General features: G+C 33.3%; 1 protein-coding gene across 4 annotated transcripts in view; it reads right to left on the bottom strand.

The window, feature by feature from the left end:
* Capn7 (calpain 7) overlaps positions 1–22,048 on the bottom strand; it is a 37,910-nt gene that overhangs the window by 1,203 nt on the left and 14,659 nt on the right. For 2 of the 4 annotated variants that reach the window (XM_040289662.2, XM_005317172.5), the window contains 15 exons: positions 21,532–21,618; positions 18,822–18,948; positions 18,269–18,354; positions 16,440–16,533; positions 14,615–14,761; positions 13,571–13,677; positions 12,730–12,850; positions 7,934–8,078; positions 7,515–7,614; positions 7,099–7,234; positions 6,100–6,175; positions 2,347–2,492; positions 1,317–1,379; positions 847–977; positions 42–134 (listed from right to left, as the gene is read on the bottom strand). In XM_040289662.2, the coding sequence (XP_040145596.1) occupies positions 42–134; positions 847–977; positions 1,317–1,379; positions 2,347–2,492; positions 6,100–6,175; positions 7,099–7,234; positions 7,515–7,614; positions 7,934–8,078; positions 12,730–12,850; positions 13,571–13,677; positions 14,615–14,761; positions 16,440–16,533; positions 18,269–18,354; positions 18,822–18,948; positions 21,532–21,618 (1,659 nt within the window). The remainder of the gene's footprint in view (positions 1–41; positions 135–846; positions 978–1,316; positions 1,380–2,346; positions 2,493–6,099; positions 6,176–7,098; positions 7,235–7,514; positions 7,615–7,933; positions 8,079–12,729; positions 12,851–13,570; positions 13,678–14,614; positions 14,762–16,439; positions 16,534–18,268; positions 18,355–18,821; positions 18,949–21,531; positions 21,619–22,048) is intronic. The other 2 variants (XM_040289663.2, XM_040289664.2) reach the window with 2 other exon arrangements.

Raw genomic sequence — 22,048 nt, 5'->3', positions numbered from 1 at the left:
AAAAAACTATAAATTGAATACAATCAAAATGCCAACATTACCTATAATCACCACTAGATTTTCTTGAAAAGCCATGGGGACCAGGATCACCCGCCATAGAAACTGTTACAACCTCAAATCCAACACTGTATTGCCTAGTGTTAAAAATGAACATTACTGTATTAGCAAATTGCTGTAAATACATGATTTAATCATATGTAAAGTGCAGATTTACTATCAGATAAAATATATGCTTTCTCAAGCTTCAATAGGAGTAAATAGTATTCTGAAACCATGTATGCTATTTTTACTCAATTATATAAAGTACCATTTTGTTTTATTTGAAGCTATAAATACTAAGATTACTTTGTTTAAAAAAAAAAAAAAAGGTTCCCAAGGGAATAATTTAAAAGAACACAGTATTTCATGTTTTTTAAATTTGAATGACAGCTACTCTCAGGCAGGAAAGAAAGTAATGGAGTAAAATCTAGGTTTATAAAAATAATTAGCAGATGATAAATATTCCAAATTAGTAATTAAAGGAATAATTTAGATGAGGTGACAAAATTGTAGAGAATTATTGTATTTCAGGTCAATAAATTTGTTTCCTAGAAGCTTGTACTGTTTTGCCTTTCATATTTAAGTCTAATCCAGCTGCAATTCTGATTTGATATAAGATGGGGATCTAATCACCGCTTAATATATGGATACTCAGCTATTCCATACCATTTGTTGAAGACAGTCCTTTCCCCATTCCTCTAAATGCCATCACTATTATGAATCAAATGTCCACATATGCATAGGTTATTTCTAAACTTTGTTTCAGTTCATTTTTAATATCAATTTGCAAAGCCACTCATCACAAACCTCGGTCCTCTTAGTTCAATCAGTACCGGCCCAGTCTTTTCTATGTGGAATTGGTAGATGGGATTATTTTTGTGAGTCTCTGGAAAATTTCCACAACCTCCAGCACTCTGACCACTCCACTTTCCATTAATCTAATAATTTAAAAAAAAGTTTCTGCATTAACAGAACTTCAACCATTCTATTTTAAAGACAAAACTTTCTACCTTAAAAAATTCCACTTTGTATCTCCACCCCATCTGCAGTTATTCTCAAATTCTGCTTTAAATGTTCATCCACATGAACTTTTCTAACAACCAGGGTTTATGTTAATCTTTTTCTTTGAATCACTTGGTTTCTATCCACAGAGATGCTGATCAATGAAGATCTTATGTTCTGGATGCTACAGTGTTTCCCTTATATTCCTACCAAATATTTATTTCATAATAAATTGTGAAGAATAAAATGGGAAAGGGAATTCTGAATTTTCTTACCCGTTTTGATAAAGTGTATGGTGAGGGAATCTTTGAAAACGTAAAGCTGCAAGCTGAATATACCTAAATTACAAAAATAGTGTTAAAAAATTATACTGAGAAACTTTCTACTTATGAAAAGATCAAGGGGATAAAAGAATATATTAGGGGCTGAGTTTGTCACTCAGTAGTAAAGTGCTTGCCTACACCCATGAGGCACTGGGTTTGATCTTCAGCATCACATGAAAATAAAGGCACTGTGTCCATCTACAACTATAAAAAATGTACATTTAGTGCAGATGCTGTTTTAAAAATACACATATTAGGTAATGCAACAAAAATGGAAAACAGAAGAGTAATTGGTCACCCTTTCCCCCTCACTATTGAGTGCATTCTTTTCCTAAAGCTTTGCTGTACTTAAAATATGTATATATATGAATATATATGCATGTATATATTATATATAGAATATTCTAAGGCTAGAAAGTTTGTTGCCAATAACAAATTATTAATCTATAGGCAGTCTGGGTTCATGTGAAGTTTAATGAACTGGGAAGCTAGGGATCTTAGCTTTCTCTGCCACTGAGTGATGCAGGGACAAAATCTTTCTAGGCCTTGGCTTTTGCAATCTGAAGAATGAAGGAGTGGTAGCCTTCCCAGTGTCCTTCAAACTAAAAAATCTATTCAAATTCAATTCTTTTGCTTACATATGGCAAACAAATCTAAAGGTCATTATAAAGGTTCAAAGCTGTCTTTTTAAAAGTATTATGTAAACTAGAAGTTTTTATTTCATGCTTTAAAACTGAATTTATTAGTTCAATACACCTATTATCTCAGGACTAAACTATTAACTGTGAAAATCTTCCAAGTACAAAACACTGCTTCTCAAAAACTTTTATACAGGATGCATCATAATAAATCAATCGATAAACACAAAAATAGAAAAAAATGAATTTTCAGAAAAAATTTTCTTCAAATAATCCCATTTACAAAGCAGAACACATTATGTAACTTTTATTGGGTTTTGTCATTGCATGTTGGTTTTACTTACCCGCACTGTGTAATGGATAGTATTCTGCTTTTCATATTGAGAAACCACTAATGTAAAGGTATGAGTGCCAGGCGTGGTCAGCTTTATCTTAGTCAAATAATGAGGACTGTTAATTCGAATTCCATCAATGTATGGAGGTGGGTCAGCTGCAAACAGACAGGAGGTTTACAGAACAGGATACTTTTTTCTTTTGCTTTTTGCAACTGTATGACTGGTAGTAGGAAAAGTAAGTACATGGACAGACATCCCCTGAATTCAGTTTTTATTGATATTAGTAAAGTATGATTTCAATTTAAAACTTTAGTTTCTAACATGCAAAAGCAATCTTTCAGAATATGTTCTATGAGGCATAATAATCCTTGCTATTTGGTTTGTCTTGAATTTCAATAATCCCTACTACATGCTAAGTTCATTTTTCTCCAGTAGAGGATTTTATTTTTTGGTACTACAGAATGAGCCCAGGGACACTTTACTACTAAGCTACATCCCAACCCTTTTTTAAAATTTGTATTTGAGGGACTGGGGTTGTGACTCAGTGGTAGGGTGCTTGCCCAGCATGGTTGAGGCATTGGGTTTGATCCTCAGCACCATATATAAATAAATTAAGTAAAAGTATTGTGTCCATCTACAACTAAAAAAAAAATTTGAAAAAAAAATTTTTGTTTTTGAGACAGGGTCTTGCAAAGTGCCTAGGGCCTCACTAAATTGTTAGGCTGGGTCTTGTACTTGTGATACTCCTGCCTCAGTCTGAGTCACTGGGATTACTAGGCATGCACCACCACAACCCGTGGTCCAATAGAGGATTTTAAAGTCAGCATTAGTTTCTTTTTTTTTATTTTGTGGTGAAAAAAATTAAAGATACAAAAAAAGTACATAAAAAATATCTATCATTCCCCATGACTGAGAATTAAAATTTTGGGAAGTCATATTGGCTGCTTTATTAAAACAATTACTTTTAACCGCCACTGTTAAACTCCTTCTGCTGATGGATTTGGTGGTCACTTTTCAGATTTTAATACATATAAATATACTATCCTAAAATGAATGAACAATTGTTTTCTGTGTAAGTACATCTTGAGCATCCCTAATCCCCAAATGCTATGGACTTCAGAGGATTTCAGATTTTCTGATTAGGGATATTACAAAATCAACACTTCTGGTCCCTAGAATTCTCTATTAAATGATATTAGACCTATATATGTTTTGTTTTAAGATCTGTATTGTTCTATACAGCATTTATTACTTCTAACTGCCCATATAGTATTCCATCATATGAATATGAAACATTAACTGGTACCATATTAAGAAAATCTGGATACTCAGATTTGTTTTCAATGTTATTACAAACAATGCCAAATGGTACATTCTTTGCTAGTATCATTAATCGAGCCTGATAAATCATTTTAGGAATTATAATTAGGCATATCAATTATATATCACTTAATATCAATGCTGTATATCACTTAGTTTATCTAGGAACAGTGAATATTTATAATACGCTGTATTCAAAAAACTAAACATTTTAGTATCTCAAGTCTCTAATGCTTAAAGGTGGTGTAATCTAGTGAGAAGAGAAAGAATGGCACATCTGTGATCTTGAGCAAGGTTTTTAACCTATGTATCAGTTCACTCTTCTGTCACTGGGGAACAAGGCTTCTCTTATACACCTTAAGGTGTTGTGATGAAAATAAAACTGTAAATCTGAAAGTACTCTGAAAGAGTAAAATCACTATAATTAAAAGAGGGTGCACTGTTTTAAAAATATCGAATCATCTTTACTTTTAAAATAAGAATAACAAGCATATTGGAAACTGAAAAGCCATATAATATTTTTATACTAGAAACACATGCATGATATTTCTTTTATAATGACCAACATATGAAAAATAGCTAGTTTAACTTGGTATTTTTCACTGGGCCTACTATGTGCCATAACCACTCCAGAACCTAGGGAATATTGACTAAGAAGACTGCCTTCCTTCAACACAGTGTAATGGAGAAAATTGCCATATTTTCCCATAATTAAACAAAACACTATACCTTTGCATAGTTCACCTTGAAAGAACTGTCAACAATTGCTTCCTTAGATCACATTCTCTTCTTAAACCAATCCACTCAACAGCACCTGTTCTTGTCAAGGTCAACAATGACTGCCAGGATGCCAAATCTCTTCTCCAACCTAATGTTATTTGACCTCTCAAACAGGAAAAGATGCAGCTGTCCACTCTTCCTTTTGAAATTTTTTTTTTGCTTGGGTTATATCAAACCTCCCTGTTTCATCAGGCACCCTGTTCAAATTCTTTTATAGACAACTGTTACTTTGTTCATCCTCAAGATGTATGAGAATCCAAGGGTCAGGTCCTGGATGTTCAACTCTATTTACAGTCGTCTCCGAAAATGGTTTATTATGTAGTCCTGTCTTCAAAGGTCATTTATATGCCCCTGACTCCTCAATCTGTACCTCTCATCCCAACCTTATACCTCAAAAATCCAACTGCTCCCCTAGGCATCTTTGCTTGGATATCTAATACATATCTCAAATTTAACAAAAAAGTGCAGTCATCCTTGATTCCTCTTTGCTCCACAAATCAACTCAGGTCCTGACAATGCTACTGAAATTCAAATCTGTCCACTCTTCATCACTACACTTACCACCCCCACTCCAAGCTCAAACCACCACCATTTCTGACATAAATAAAACTGCCTAATTGATTTCTCTGCTGCCATTTTTTGCTTTTTTCCAATATAAAGGATAAGAATGTTCTTTTTAAAAAAAATCATATCATGTCATTTTCCTGATTAAGACCCTCCAATCACTTTTCTGTGGCATTATAGAACCTCATATGATTTGAACTCTGCATACACTTCTAACCTGATACCACACCTACCCGTGCTTTTGCCCTGCTCCTAAATCATGCAAATAAGTCCTTTTGCACTTACTGTTCCCTCTGCTTGTAATGCTTTTCCAAGCTTCTGCATGACAGATTCCTTTCTGTTGTTCAGAATTCCTCTTATCCCTTTTCAAAGAGGCCCTGCATGACCACCCAACTAAAGGAACCAATCAGTTACTAACACATTTAGTTCTTTAACCACAAGTACCTGATTCTTTTTCTTATTACCTATTTCCCCTACTACAATATAAATTCAAGTTTCACCAGTGCTGCTTACGGTCTTATAACTGTTCCTTTTTATCACTTAATAAGTAATTATTAAAAGTGGTTTTATACAGTATGTGCAATGCCTCAGAAGCCCTTTGTAGGAAAATGCCTTTTGCCTGACAAGTGGGAAAAGTTATCAACAAAATGACACTGGGGTGGGATCTTAACTATGTTCACCAAGCAGAATAGCTGTTAAAGGAGCATGTGGGCAGACAGCAGAGAGGAGTGATAATTAGAGAAGACACTGGTAGAATGGGGAAGCAAGGGCATGATGGTATTCAGGAGTAGCAAGTACCTTCAAGTGAGGACATTGAAAGGCTGGGCAGGAAATATATATGACAGACACATTAAGGCCAGGATATAAAAAGCCTTACAAACCATGCTGAAGAGCTCAGGCTTATATACCAGAATTCATGGAAAACCACGAACTTTTGGTTAAAGACATGATTTTAAGTGTCAGCTACAAAAGCCTGATAGCAATATGCAAAAATACAAAAGTCACAAATTTGGGGGGTCTCTAATTTCTACATATCAACATAAACTTGTCATTTTTCATCTTAATCATGTAAATAAAATGTTTAGCTAGTACACATACCTGGGTAATAAACTTTTTTCCCATCAGTCTTGTATACAACCATTGTGATAAATTCTCGATTATTAGCAAAATCATCCTAAAATTTAAAAAAAATTCAGTGTGTTAGGAAACTGGGCTCAAAAATGTTCTTAACATTTAAAAAAGGAAAAAAGAGGCTGGGGTTGTGGCTCAATGGTAGAGCACTCACCTAGCATGCACGAGGCACTGAGTTCAATCCTCAGCACCACATAAAAATAAATAAAATAAAGGTATTGTGTTCATCTACAACTAAAAATTAAATAAACAATAAAGGAAAAGTATCATTTAAAAGCATTTCTCTGAACTGTTCATAAGAAGCATGATGTTTCTAAATTAAACTGTCATTTTAATAAAACACCATACAACATGAAGTATTTGGTAAAATTCTAAGATATTGATTATAGTTAGCCGTTTTAGAATCAGAACCAATGATTCAACATTTCCAAACCCCCTTTAACACATTTGTAGGTTAACATTTATAAGATCTAAAGTATGTATGATCAACCCCAAATCCTCACTGAAGAACATAGATTTCTTTTCATATTTTTTCTGCAGAGATGATTTTTTTTTCTTTCTTTTTTTGGTACTGGGGATTGAACTCAGGGGCACTTGGTCACTGAGCCATATCCCCAACCCTATTTTTATTTTATTTACAGACAGGTCTCACTAAGTTGCTTAGTGCTGCACTAAGTTGCTGAGGCTGGCTCTGAATTTGTGATCCTCCTTTCTCAGCCTCCTGAGCTACTGGGATTACAGGCATGCGTTACCACACCCAGCTTCAGAAATGATTTTTGAACAAGATCTTAAGTGTATGATTATAATGTGTAACTTCCCTCAAAGGAAAATATTCATTTATCTTAGAAGACACAATTTTAGGGCACCAATATAGATTAAACAGGCTGATAATCAAATTATGTATTAATGGTCCAATTCTATTTAGAAGAATTTCAGTATGGGGTGTCAGTTGAAGGATATCAGTACCTTGTCTGTTATGTGTCTGCTAAGCAAAACCCAAACTGCAGCACCCCCTTGTGGACATTGCACCTCCAGTTTGTATTGGGGATTGTTAGCTAGGCTATAGGCGTCTTTCACAGGTCCTTGCTTAGCATCCCAGGTACTAAAAGATAAAGTAAACAAAGAAGAAAATAGTAATTCAATTTATCACAGAGCTAAAATATAGCACTCTTTAAAAAGTATTGTGTTTAAAATACAATTAAGCTATCAGATTCTTTGGTTTTATTCTTCTTTACAATTTTTTGGCATAACCAAGAAATGAAACTATTATAAGGTGCTCATCTGTGGACATGACAAAAATAAGAGAATGCTATTCCTCCTGAATTAACAATTACATTTCAGATTTAAATGGTGTAGAATACTCTAAAATATGTAAAAGTTACCTGTGAATACATGTTGATTCTTTAAAAAGCCCTGGATTCCAACTCAAATAAATCACATCATAATACTGGCAGAGATCATCCCAGGAAATCCAAAATATTCCTGAAAATTAATGTCTTTGTTAATCTAAAAATATATTAATGATATATGACTTAAATCAGTTAACATTTCACCTTATTAAAACATGATATCAGCTAAGCAGGGTGGTTCACACCTGTAATCTCAGCTACTCAGGAGAACCACAAATTCAAAGCCAACCTGAGCAACTTCGTAAGACCCTGTCTCAAAAAAATAAAAAATAAAAAGGGCTGGGGTATAGCTCAGTGGTAGAGTACTTGCCTAGCATGCAAGATGCCCTGGGTTAGATCCACAGTACTGAAAAATAATTTTTTAATAAATATAAATAAAAAGACATATTTACCATTATCTATTTTCTGAGCTGTTCGGGGATCAAAGTTCAAATACTTTTGCAATTCTGGAGTCCAGTTTTTTATATCATTTTCACTGTATCTTCCTTTCCAACGTAAATGACTCCAAGGATTTTTCAATTGAATAAATCGGAGACCCTGTATTTTAAAAAAGGGGATAACATTAAGTTGCAAACAAGTTTAGAATATTATTGGTTTTACCATTCTCTTAATAGGATGAATTTTGAGTATTAATTTTTTCCTTTCAAATTAACACTTTCACCATATCACATATCTGATCAAAATTGTAAATTATTAACTTCCTAGAGCTATATTATAGTCACTAACCAGACATGGTGTTATTTAAATTAAGTAACATTTAAGATTCAGTTCCTTAAAAATTAACCACATTTCAAACATTCAATGACTATGTGTATAGAAGCTCAGGCACTAGATTTTTACAGTATAAATAGAGAAAATTCCCATCACTGTAGGACATTTCATCTGAAAGTGATGCCTTAGAGCATCATTTCCTGCCTTTTCAAAGCCTTCTCTATTCTGGCCCCCTTTTGTTCTCCAGTTTCTCCTCTAAACCCATAAAAAACTGTAAATTTGCCTCCAAAGTCCATGCTGTTTTCCTTTGATGAAGGCCTTTTCCATGTCACCTTCTCTCAGTGAAGATGAGCAGCAAAAAAGTAGAATAAAATGGGACCAAATGCCAATTCTACATGTGTATAGGCTCTGGGTGGGTCACTTACATTCCAGGCATGTATTTACTCATATGTAAAACGAGGAAAGATTCTTGGGAGGATTAAAGGTGATAATAATGCAAACTATCTGGCACTTAGTAGTTTCCTTTTATTATTGTTCCTCTAAACTTTTCTAGTGCTGATAATCTATATTATATTAATTTAAAATAGTGCCTTATATTGCTTTCTACTTGTATAAATGGACATATGATCAATGAGATCATAAATTCTGAAGTGGTGACACTATTTTTTTTTTTTTCGTACTGGGGATTGAACTCAGGGGCACTTAACCACTGAGCTACACCTTCAGCCCCTATTATCCTTTATCAGAAGTTTCCACTGAGTTTATGGCAGTTTTCAGGTATGATTAATGTTCCATAAATACTGGATTTATCTACAGAATTGATAACATTAAAAAATAACAAAGCTGATAATTCCAAAAGTATACTTGTCTTACTTCAAGCAGTCCACTAGGAATATCATGCACTTTTATCTGATAATGTCCTAAATCAAACTGGTTGGGGGGATATTTAAAATTTAAAAAAAAGAAGAAGAAAAAACTCACATTTCTTTGTTATTCTAAATGATGGTAAATTGTGGCTTGGAGTAGATATGATTTCCAGACATGAGTGATACTCATTTTTCTCAGGCTATATTCCCTAGAAGCTTCAATAATACAATTATTTTCTCAATTTCTTCACCACCACCTGTGCCTCACTACACATCGGTCAACAGACACTTATTTCTAACTCTTCTTTCATAAACCTCATTCTGCATAAGCAGGAAATCTCCATTATTTCAGGATTCTATCAATTTCTGAAAGAGGAACACAAAGGAAAAGAGACTTCTACTAAGCTTTTCAGAGACAGCTTCCAGGTATCAGGGACATTCAAGGATTTTATAGCTGTAGATTTTTAATGCTAAATAGAGAACCAGCAATTCAAAGGGTCCGAAACTGGGAAAGAATTGCTAAAAGATTTTTTTTTAAAAATATGGTTTATGTTGAAACATCCCATTTCCATGGGTTAGTTCCAAATAGCAGAAATAGAAAAGCCTTGGAAGATATCAGAAATCCCGTGATGAGACATGTCTGGACTGAAAGGCAGCAGTCTGAACCAGAGATGTACCTCCACAGACAACTATTTATGGAACATTATCTCCAGGAAGAGACAGAAAAATGACCCAAGAGAAGAACAGCCGAGACTAAAATGAAGACACGATCTCAGAATATGTAAGCATGTTAAAAGCAAACAAAAAGGGTTATAACTTTATGGAATTATTAAGAAAAATCTTATTAAAGTCACAAATGATCATGGGTGACTTTAGTCCAAGACTAAGTCTACCTACAAAAATGAGATTGTAGAGATAAACATTTGATGATATCTGTATGAGACAGACATGGACTTTGATATTGAGGATTGAATCCAGTGGTACTCTACCACTGAGCTACATCCCCAGACCTTTTCTAATTTTGTTTTGTGATAGGGTCCCACTAAGTTGCCCAGACTGGCCTCAAAACTTGTGATCCTCCAGCCTCAGCCTCCTGAGTAGCTACAATTACAGGTATGTGCCACCACACCAAGCCAACATGGAAGTATTTTAAAGTAGAAATCAGAATTAAATCAATGTCTCAACATAAAGACAATAAAATCAGCCAAAAAAAACATCTAAAAAGATCAAGAGGCTGAAGCAAGAAGATCACAAGTTTGAGGTCAGTCCAGGCAAAGTTATGAGAAACTCTGTTTCAAATTAAAATTGAAAAGGGGCTGAGAGTGTAGCTCAGTGGAAGAGCAGTAGTTTAGCCATGTGCCAAGCTCCTGGTTCAATACCCAATACTGGATGGGAGAAGAGAGAGAACTCCAGGAAACTCTTCAAATATATACCCAATGAAAGAATACTGGGAAAAACCCTCAAATTTTAATACACATGAAGAATGTTTTAAGGCAAAAATTAACCCTGACTATACAAAGGGCTCACATAGACAAAAGGAAATTGGGGCCAACTCCACAGTGAAGGATACCTGCTCAAGCTGGTTAATGTTTTTAATCAGTAACATTCACAACACTGCAGTATAAATGTGGGCATTATTAGAGTGAAGAAACCTGTCCCAGGACCACAGTTTGTTCCACATGCACGTGCTCTAGTACAATGCCACAATCTTTACAGAATTACTAAAACAAGGAATTGAGACACTATGTAACTAATGCTACTTGTTTTTAACTAGAAAGGCAATTCATGGACATTCCTACATTACTGGCATTCAGCAGTTTTTTTTGTTTTTTTTTTTTACAAACTGTTCTGTTTTCAGGTCAAACCACAAGTTCCTATTTTTCTCATAAACATTTTACCTAGTTTACTTTGGACAATCAGAATAAATCCTATTATTCAAAGTAAATGATATATCTTTCACAGGAATCTTCCTCAAATTCAAACTTACTTTCCCATTGACTGTTTCATTATCTAAACTTAAAATTTACTTGCCATTATCTCACTACTGGTCACATTCACTAATACCTACTTATCTCAGGGTATGTTCTAACAAAAGACACACGATAGTACTGAACAATAACAACTGTTATTCACAATATTTAACTGGCATTTGTGGGAATTACAATTTTAAGAAAAGCACAAACCTCTCAGCTTATTTAGTATCACATAACATTTGATATTCTTAGCCAATTTTAATGAAATACATAATTTTTATAGTGGAACTGAAAAATTTCTGTTGCCTAGTGATGTCTAGCCAACACAATATCAAGGTACAATTCACTGCTCATTTGTTTGCAACTAAGAAAGTTGAAAGGTTTGTGTTAACCAAAATACTGTATATACAGCTATCACCCTCAGGCTGTATATATCTTTAAAATTGCAATGCCACTGTAGACAATCCTCTGTGCTGCCAACTGTATGAAAGTATAGTACAGTATGATACTTGAAAATAAAAGATTACCTTACTGATTAGTGTATTTACTGTATTTCTATTATTTTACAGTGTACTTCTACTTATTAAAAAAAAGTTTATGCTGGGGTGGGGTTATGGCTAAGTGGTAGAACACTTGTCTAGCACATGTTAGGCACTGATCCTCAGCACCACATAAAAATAAATAAAATAAAGATACTGTGTCCATCTACAACTAAAAATAATTTTTTAAAAAGTTTATGCTGTATTAGGTTGCAGTAGCCTCATGCATCTCATATTTACCTCATATCTCAAGGGCATCACGTTCTCTCAAATTAAATTAATACGGTGTTTTGTTCATCATAGCCCTAGGAACTATAAGCTATAAGACACAAGCACACAAGTACAATATAGCCTGGTGTGAAGTAAGCAATACCATCTAGGTTTGTGTACAATGATATTTGCATAACAATGATATCATCTAACAACAAATTTCTCATATTGTATCTCTCATCCTTAAGTAAGTTATGGTAATTTAATACGTTCCATTAAAAATAGCAGTGTAACACACAGGGGCACTCTGTTATTGTTGACTGATCTGATTACTATACTTTCTATTATTAATGAACACTTCCTTCATAATTTTTCCAATGCATACAACTGATCAAATTTTCAGTTAAAAATAACAACCTAAGAACACACAAAGTCACATCTGAACACCTAAGCCCCAGTATATACTGACAAAGGGTCTGAAAGGCCTGACAGCACACAAGGACCCCAAGGAAGACAAATGCTTGCTCACACAAACAAACCCACTGCCAGCTGTCCTTTTCCCAAGCATCTTTCTATTTTTCCTCCTTTCACAGATAGTTACTTGGTGTCTACTCAGCTCTAGCTTATCACTACAACTGACCTCAACACCAACGTGCAGTCTGGAATCGTGGGGGCTGCTTTGTGTCTATCCTAACATCAGTATCTGTGTTGTCAACTCTCATTTCCCACCTTTAATTCCATAATTCCCAATGGTCAAGTTAATACATAGAATGGTTTAAAAATTCCATCTAAACCATGATTTGTCAGTTTCCAAAAGTCTGATGATCACTGGGATCCTTACAATGTCTTACCAAATAAGAAAATAAGAGAAAAAATTTTAAGGCAAAACCTTGAACTCTCTAATATCCAAAACAGCATATGCATGTGTGGGAACCAGGCCCCACTTCTCTCCTTCAGCTTCAGTCATCATTCCAGTTGATGCAGTAATGAGGACATCACCCTTGTGAAATCTAGAATGACCCCAAAAAGACAGAAATTAAAGGATAACACATTTAGAATTTCAGATCACACCATCTTTCCTTTTAGTTTAGTGGCTAGCATGGAAATTTCTACAAATGTTTTTGTAGAAATCTTTTTAAAAAATGGGCTATCCCTATCACCCCTGAAGAAACTTCAACAAGAAGATATTTTAAAGTCATTATATTATAAATTATATTTATTTTCAAGACGACAATTTTTAGGCAGACATCTAACAATAAAGAAAAGCAAATGCTAAATTTTTAGTTTATAAATAAGGATGAAGTTGTGAAATATCAAATGCACTTCTTCACAACAGATACTATTTATCAAATCATGGAGCTGTCTAGTTTGCTACTGAATGTGTATTATTGTTTGGATAATGCTCCAGTCCCTACATGTGGATTATCCACTTATAACTTAAATTCTCAGACTTCTCTTTTTCCATCTTTCCTTGAATTGGTAAGTATTAGTAAGTACAAAATATTTTTTCCAAGTTATATAACTCCAGATTCAAAAATTTTGGATTATCTACAGTTTGGATTAACTGTGATTATCACTGAGGATAACTGAGGACAGACTGTAGCAAGCACATAAAGTGAAGTCTATTTTAAAGACAATTTCCCTGTTAACTAAAAGTGACAGCTTCTACAATCTCTATTCTAAATAAGACAGCCTCTTTTAATACCAAAAAGAAAAGAAAAAAAGTTTACCTTTGATAAAGCATTCTGAAAGAATTATCCTTGCTGAATGTTTGGCTATCTGAATGCATAGCTATTCTTTCTGGTATCCACCCAGTCAATGCATGAAGATCAATATTCTGCAATATAAACACAATAAGGGATTGTCAAATGTTTTTAAACTCTTAAATAAATTCTGAAGGCAACTGTTAAATCTCATTGATTTGGTATAATGACTCTGATAGGGATAATCAGAAAATAATTAAAAGCTGTTTTCTGCTCTGAGTGTAACAGAACTATCTTAACTGGTAAATCTGATAAAAACGCAAAATACATAACAGGAAAAAATGCTTTGATGATGTCATCCACCACTGAGTACATGGTTGCAGGAAGACAGTCATTTCTACTGGTTTACATACATCCCCCTTCTTTCTCTCAAGCTGCACTGGGTAAATTAACAGGCAATGAATTAGAAGACTAAACTAAAAAGTATCTGAAGGACAGAGCAACAGACAAGGAAGAAAGACTACTATGACTTTTACATTCTCCACCTAGCATCATAAAATCCTCAAGAGTGAAGGAGGCCTGGTATTAGGCAGGAAAACCAATCGAGTACAAGTAATGGGTGATTTTCATGTATCACTTGATTTCATCTTTACAAACCCTGAGAGGGGAATATAATCCTTATATGACAGACACACAAAGAGGCTAAGAAAGGCAAACACCTTTTCCAAGGTCATAAGCTGGTTAGTGTCAAAATTTAAAGTCACATCAATCCAATTTTTGGCTTAAGTTTGTTAGTTTATCTCCTACAGCTAAAGGATAGTAATACGCAACTCAACATTACAGTTATATTAAAGTTAGAGAAAAATCAACACCCTGAACCTTAATTTACACAATGTGCTACCCCTATACAAGAACATATATATCCCCATAATAAGGAGGCTCATCAACATTTCTCAGGGGCTGATACTCTGCTTTCTCTTTTCCCATAAACAAAAACATCTATAACTTTTCAAGTTTAAAATAGTCATATTAGACAAAATAAGTCTGTGCTTGGATCATACTATTACTTACCGAGTTGGATCCTGGGAAGTCATATCCTCCCATAACTTTCATGTATGCTTTTTCTATAAGAGACACCCATAATTCACTTTTGTTGTTGGAATAAGAGCACAACAATTCTCCCTTATGGTCAACAGGTAACTGGTCATCAATTATTACCTATATAAAGAGAATATTAACTTTCTTAGGTGAAACAAAATATCTGAAAATCCTATCAAGGAAAAAAAAACTTTCAATATAGATAAAAGGCACAGTCTGTCTACTATTAGGATGATGACAGTTTCAGGCTTCTAAAATCCTAGTCAATTTTAAAATGTTGGGTTTTTGTTGTTGTTTGGTGAGGGGAGATGCTGGGGATTGAATCTAGGACCTTAGTATCTAGTGAGTGTTCTATCACTGAGCTACATTCCCAGCAGTGTTGATCATTTTAATATGGTGTCTTACAAGCTTAACCTGTCAGGTAAGCCACTGGTTAACATTTTATAAAACTACAAATAAAATTATTAGAAATTCTAAAATGTAATTATATTTAAATAATTTTAAAAGGACCCCACCATTAAGATAAGTAACACTGTTATCTGCCATTTTATTCTAAACCTGTAAAAAGATTATTATCTTACATAGTTGTAAAAGTAGAAAAGTACAGCTAAAAAGTATGTATAAATAAACACCACAAAGATACAGTATATAATCCTTATTAAGTTTAGAAGACAAGGGGATAAGAAGAATTTTGACTGAAGACTAACAGAGAAGATTATGCACTGCATTTTGAATAAGGTACAATTTTAGAAACTACCCTGACATGAAGAGGTAAACCAGTTTGTTGTTCTCATGGTGGTGGAGCTGCTGCTGTTAGGTAAGTGCTAACACGGAGCTATATCTCCAGCCCTATGACTCCACTTTGAAAGATTTTTCAAACATGAGGTTAATTTAAGAAATACAGCTCAGAAAAACATTCTCAAAAAAAAAAAATTGTTTTTAAGTAATCTGCTAGAGTGGCTCTTTATGGGTGCTCCCAGACACAGCATCAGTATCACAAGGAACTTGTTAAATGCAAATTCTGGTCTCAACCCAGATCTACTAAATCAAGAACTCTAGGTGTAGGGCCCAGCAATCTATATTTTAATAAGCCCTCCAGGTGATTCTGTGCACACTAAAATTTGAGAATTACTGAGCTGGAGAGTAATGACTTTCAGACCGGAATCACCAGGGAATCTCATTAAAATGTAGATTCTCATTCAGTAGGTTTGAGGTGAGGCTTGAAATTCTGCAATTCTACCAAGCTCCCAGTTAATGCTGAGGTTGATGCTAGAAAATCATGACAATGCAAGGCCCTTAAGTTATGCATATTTCACAAAAGAAAATTTAGAAACTTCTTCCATCATCTTATGGTTACAAACTCTCCCTCACCTAACAGACTCAAAAAATTACAAACTCTCAAAGTTTATTTTAAGTATTAATGATCTTTAGAGTTCAATGTTACTTACTGGAACTTTGCATAAATTTTCTTAGAACCACTTTTAAAAAAAGAGTGTGTGTGTGGTGGGGGTGGGTACGACTACAAGACAAGTTGAGGCAGGCATATATGAAGAATATATGAGTCCAGGAGTCTGACACCAGCGTGGGCATCATAGTGAGACCCTATCTCAAAACAACCACCAGACTATTTTTCATGGATTTTATTTTTCATTATTAGCATGTGACACTATTGGGAGTAACATATATAAAAATCACAGACTCGAAATCAACTAAACTGACTTTTTAAAAATGTTTACACAGAACATTTCTTAATTGCTTCCACTCAGATTCAAAAGTATGTAAGGGAAGAGACATTCACCTTCCTGGGAACGCCATTGAGATGAAGTTTTACCATATACTTTCCGCATGGATTGTACTCTGGTTCACCATCCTTATTCTGGGGATAAATTATGCTTTGTAAGGAAAAATATTAAAATAATAATATTAATATTCAATATCAACTACTATATAAGATATTATATTCCACTTAAACATATCCCATTCAGACATTTGTTACTGTCTTACCAATTTTATAAAATTGTATAAAAATTATTTTTATAAAATTTTATAAAAATATAATAATATTTTCCTATAATATAACATTTTCCTATAATAGGCCTAGACAAAGAATTTCACTCTAATCGAAGGGCTCACTTACTATAAGTAAATTTAGGAATGTATTTTATAAGATCATAAAATAGGGCATAAATTTTACAACATTCTGAAAAATCCTTAATTTTTAACTATACACTTTAATAAAGCACCAAGTGGATATATTTTAAGGCAGTTAAAATAATCTTTTACCACTGAGGTAAAGAAAAGAAGACCATTTCAACTAATAACAAAGGTAGTAAGTATAATGCTGATAAGCTTACATAAAATTATACCACAAAATACTTCTAAAAACTCTCTCAATTTTCTTTTAAAATAAATTTGAGCCAAATCACTCATACTGCAAATTATTTACTTAGTATGGCAAACAGATGAAATTAAAGTCTATAAAAAAAAAAAAAAGAAATTAAAGTCTATCTAATTATCTTTGTATTTTGGGGATTTAACACACAAAAACTACTCAAGAAAAACTGGATGAAAGTTGAGGGTATAGCTTAGTTTGGAGAGTGTTTGCCTCATTTGTATAAGGCTCTGGGCTCTAATCCCTAGTACCACCAAAAAAAAAAAAAAAAAAAACTGTATGAAAAAATTATGCTTAATTTTTACAATGAATGAGTTTAAGCTAATATAACATTTAAACTAAAAGTATTTCAGAAACATTCTGAAACAGTTCTTGTCAATAGAAAAATATGCCATTTTGTATTTTCTAGTATCAAGATTAAAAATACCCACTTTAATGATTTTATTATACTTTGTTAAACCATACATATTATTACATCACATACTCTATACAAAAATTTGAGGTATTTTCCAATTTTCCCTTTTTTGTGTGTTAAATTTTCAAAATCTTGGGCTGGGGATGTGGCTCAAGGGGTAATGTGCTCGCCTGGCATGCGCAGGGCGCTGGGTTCGATCCTTAGCACCACATAAAATAAAGATGCTGTGTCCACCGAAAACTTAAAAACAAATATTAAAATTCTTTCTCTCCTCTCTAAAAAAAAAAAAATTTCAAAATCTCAAGTCATTTTATACTTGTAGCCCATCTTAATTCAGACTAACCCATTTAAGTATTCAAAAGCCATATGTGGCTAGTGGCCACCTTACTGCACAGTACAATTACAAAGTGTCATAAATATAATGTGATTTTACTTTGACTTCATTTCAAAACATTTATTCCATTTATTATTTTTAACTACATATGCACATGTACTGATTGCTTTAGCATATCTTTCCGTCTATATGAATCATTTGCAAAAGGGTCATAATATTCTTGTGATAGGCCTTACTAGGCCTAAGTTTGTAATATCTGGTTAAGAAACAATTATATGAGGGCTGGGGATGTGGCTCAAGTGGTAGCGTGCTTGCCTGGCATGTGCGGGGTGCTGGGTTCAATCCTCAGCACCACATAAAAATAAAGATGTTGTGTCCACTGAAAACTAAAATATAAATATTAAAAAAATTCTCTTTAAAAAAATATGAACATTTAAAAAAAAGAAAAGAAACAATTATATGAAAAGGGACAAATCAAAATTTTACCTGGTAATCAACTTCTTATTAAATCTTCTTTCATAAGCTGCACTGATAGCCAATGATGCCACAAAGGAGCAATCTGATACTATTGTCTGTTAACAAGAACAATGTATAATGTTTTCATTCATATATCACAATAGCTTAATATTTATTCAATGCATCCAAAATTTGATTTTTTCTTCTTGAGTGTTGTTAGGAAAATTACAGAAATGTCAAGTTGCTAACTCATAAATTCTACTCACACAAATCCTAGTAAAGTATTTCAATAAAGTTAATTTAGAATAATTAGATATTTAAGTAGTAAAAACCTTTTATACCTATTCCCTATCAAAGGCAAAATTCAGAATCTCAAGTTTTTCATCTACAAACATGAGCATCCATAAATGCTCAAAAATTTATTCATAGTTACAAATTATCTCAATCTTTAAATGCATTGAATAAGTAACTGTTTCAATTATACTTATGCATAAGAATATATAAAATCTAGGGAAAAAAATCCATATTTAAATTTTCTTAAAATGCTAACTTGCACATAAAAGTAGACAAAATAAATGTATACCTGCTTTATGCTAAAACTGGACACAGTATATATCATTGTTGGATTGTTGGTGAGATCTTCTGGTCGTACCCATTTGGAAAATGTAGTTTTTTGTTTAGGTGATAACGGTAGCTTGCCCAATCTATCACTGAGATAATAAATAAATAAATAAATAAACAAACAAACCTACAAAAGATGACTTAAAGCCAAAATTAAATATCCTACAGAGTATATTTTTTCTCTTTGGTATAGTGATTTTATATCTATACTTATACCTTCCTAACATAACTCTCTAGTCTCAATCTGGCTCTTTACCTTGAGTCCATACAACCTGAACATCCTCAACTAAATAAATATACATAAATAACTGCAAAGCTAAATTAAATTTGTTTATATGTACTTTAAAAATATAATTTAAAAGTTTAGTTTGAATTGCTTATGTTCAAGAAATTCAGAAATAAAACAGTGCCATGACAACAGTATAAGCTAATTCATTCAAAAGACCCTAGGAAGCTACAAAGCCTTAACCTGGGTCTTGAACTCCTCTCTGCAAGGCTAATTGAAAGTAGCTAATTTACTGAGAAACAGTTCTGTGCCAAGCATCTTCGAAACAACTCTATTAAAAATAGTTCTGAAGTAGGCTTAAAGTGATTAACACCAAGGTCATGTAGCTAATGAAGAGTACAACTGCATTTAAACCAAGTTGGTGCCAAATCCACCATTCTTACCCATTACCCTTTACTTGCTCTGTGTTGTAATATTTCTCCAAAACTGATATACAGCACCAAATAAAAACTTACCTTTTCCCAAACCTTTTCCAGAGGAAGAATGACAAATCTTTGGATTTCAAAAGATTTCTGGATTATATAAGGTCTATGATATGCAAACTACAACAAACATGACATTCTGTTTTCAAAGAATGCTGATAGATACTAAGAGAAAGGATTTTGGAGTCAGGCATGACTTTCAAATTTTTGGCCAAAGTATAATTTTCTTCATTGCTGGACAAATCTAGACTTTTAATAAGCCAATGTTGGTTGTAAATCTCTGAGTAGAATATGGCATATACCATTTCTTAAACTTTTCTGATCATTAATTATCTCACAGAACTTCTGGTGTTACAGGCTTGGTGCCTGTGTAATATTAGGAGCTGTTTATAAATAGAGATCTAACTCAATTTAGAGGAGCTTAAAGATCACCATCATAAATTCTGAGGGGAAAATTTAAGACTACTTCAAACTTACAATAGAGAAATCGAAGATTCCTGAGGTGAAATTATGAAAGTTTAAAATTTTTTAAAAATATTTGAAACATGTAGCCAAATTATTATAATTTAGTACTTATTAAAATAAGTATTTTTCTATCAGTTAACCCTTATATACACCTACACAGTGCTTGCTATATAATAAGCACCACTCTAAGTGCTCCGTATTTTAGTAACTGTTTTAATCATCACAGTATCCATGAGGTAGGTTCTATTATTATCCTCAATTTTTATAGATGAGAAAACAGAGATTTAACTTATCCAGCATCTCAGGAATTCAAACTGGAACATTTGTCTCTAAAATCTGTGCTCTTAACATCAAAGCTATTAAAGTTTCTAAGATGTAAGGATTCCTTAGACTCCAATTATTACTAGCATCTCACAGTTGGTTGCCAGAGAGAAAAAATTAGGTTGACTTATTAGCAGTCAGATATCTAATTCTTGGCCATTTAAGAATAGCAAAACACTGGAAAATGAAAAGCAGCCCTATTGTTCAATTTTTTTTAATTTATAATACTGTAAGCATTTTTCCTATATTTTTAAAAAGACTTTTTATTTAGGTATCATATATATTGTATGGATGTACCATTATTGAATTATTGCCATAGCCCTAAATATTTTGTCTCAATAATTTTTTTGCTCTAACAGACGCTTTTGTAAGGGTCTTAGGTTTTCTCTCATACTGTTGAAGCAAGCGAGAAAAAAGGAAAAACTGGTATGTAGATTGGGGAATCTCATGAAAACAGAAGGAAGATGAGGAGAGTAGAGGAAGGGGGTCAGGAGGATAGAGGAAGAGAAGGAAAGGCGAGACACTTGGAAACAAAACTGACCACTGGTATGCATGCACCAATATGTAATGACAAATCCTACTATTATGTATAATTATAATGCACCAAGTTTTTAAAAAAGTTTCTTTAATGAATCCTCTTACTACATACACCTTTGAACTGGATATTGATTTCATTAGGACCAGAAGCTGGGGAGTCCTGAACGGAGCAATATTTTTAAGGTTCTTGACAAACTGCCATTGTCCTTTCTGAAAGGCTGTGTCAATTTAATACCTTTTATAATTCTTCCTTAAGTTGGATCCTTTTAGTAAACAATGATACCGTTATTCTGTGCCACTTTTCCATTCAATTCTTTTACTGGCTTGTATTTCTGTTGTGATTCAATCAGCCAACGGGACAACTGTTACTGAGTACTTACTTTGTGCCAGACCTGTACTAGTCACTATGAGTATGTTTGTTAGGTCATAGGAAGTCAACATAAGCCATGACAAGGGAACTGAAAACAAAGGGCTCCTACTGTTATCTCACCTCTTTCCCACAGACACGTCGCCCAACAATTTTCCTTATTAAAAATTTTAGTTACAAGCCTATGAATTAAATCAAATTTCAGAGAACTAATACAGTACTGACATTTTAAAAAATGGCCTTGAAAGTAAAAATTACAACAGTGCTTACTTACCAAAAAGGCATTGGGTAAGCAAAACGTTCCCTCAGATCAACACTCATGAAAGGAACATATTCTATACCATTTATTTTTGATGTTGTCCTATAAAACACAATAAAAAAAATCCAAGGTAAATGTTCAAGTCTACCTTAATCATAATCTTACTTAAATTCTCTAAAATTTAAATGACAAGGTATAGTACTACATTGAAATTAAACTGACATCTCATGTTGTTAAATATATTTGGACAAAATTTTCATAAAATAATTAAATATCACCCAAAAAAAATGCAATTCAATTTAATGAGAGTTTTCTTTAAAGACTTAACATCCCGGGGCTGGGGTTGTGGCTCAGTGGGAAAGCACTAGCCTAGCATGTGTGAGGCACTGGGTTCAAGCCTCAGTACCACATAAAGATAAATAAAGGTATTGTTCATCTACAACTAAAACATTAAAAAAAAGATTTAACATCCCACTAGGTTTGTTCCCCAGCACCACATAAAAATAAATAAATAAAGGTATTGTGTCCATCT

This window comes from Ictidomys tridecemlineatus, chromosome 2 (assembly GCF_052094955.1).
Source record: "Ictidomys tridecemlineatus isolate mIctTri1 chromosome 2, mIctTri1.hap1, whole genome shotgun sequence".
Classification (NCBI taxonomy): Eukaryota; Metazoa; Chordata; class Mammalia; order Rodentia; family Sciuridae; genus Ictidomys; species Ictidomys tridecemlineatus.
The sequence above is the reverse complement of the archived record's forward strand: the minus strand, read 5'-3'. Positions and strand labels throughout refer to the sequence as shown.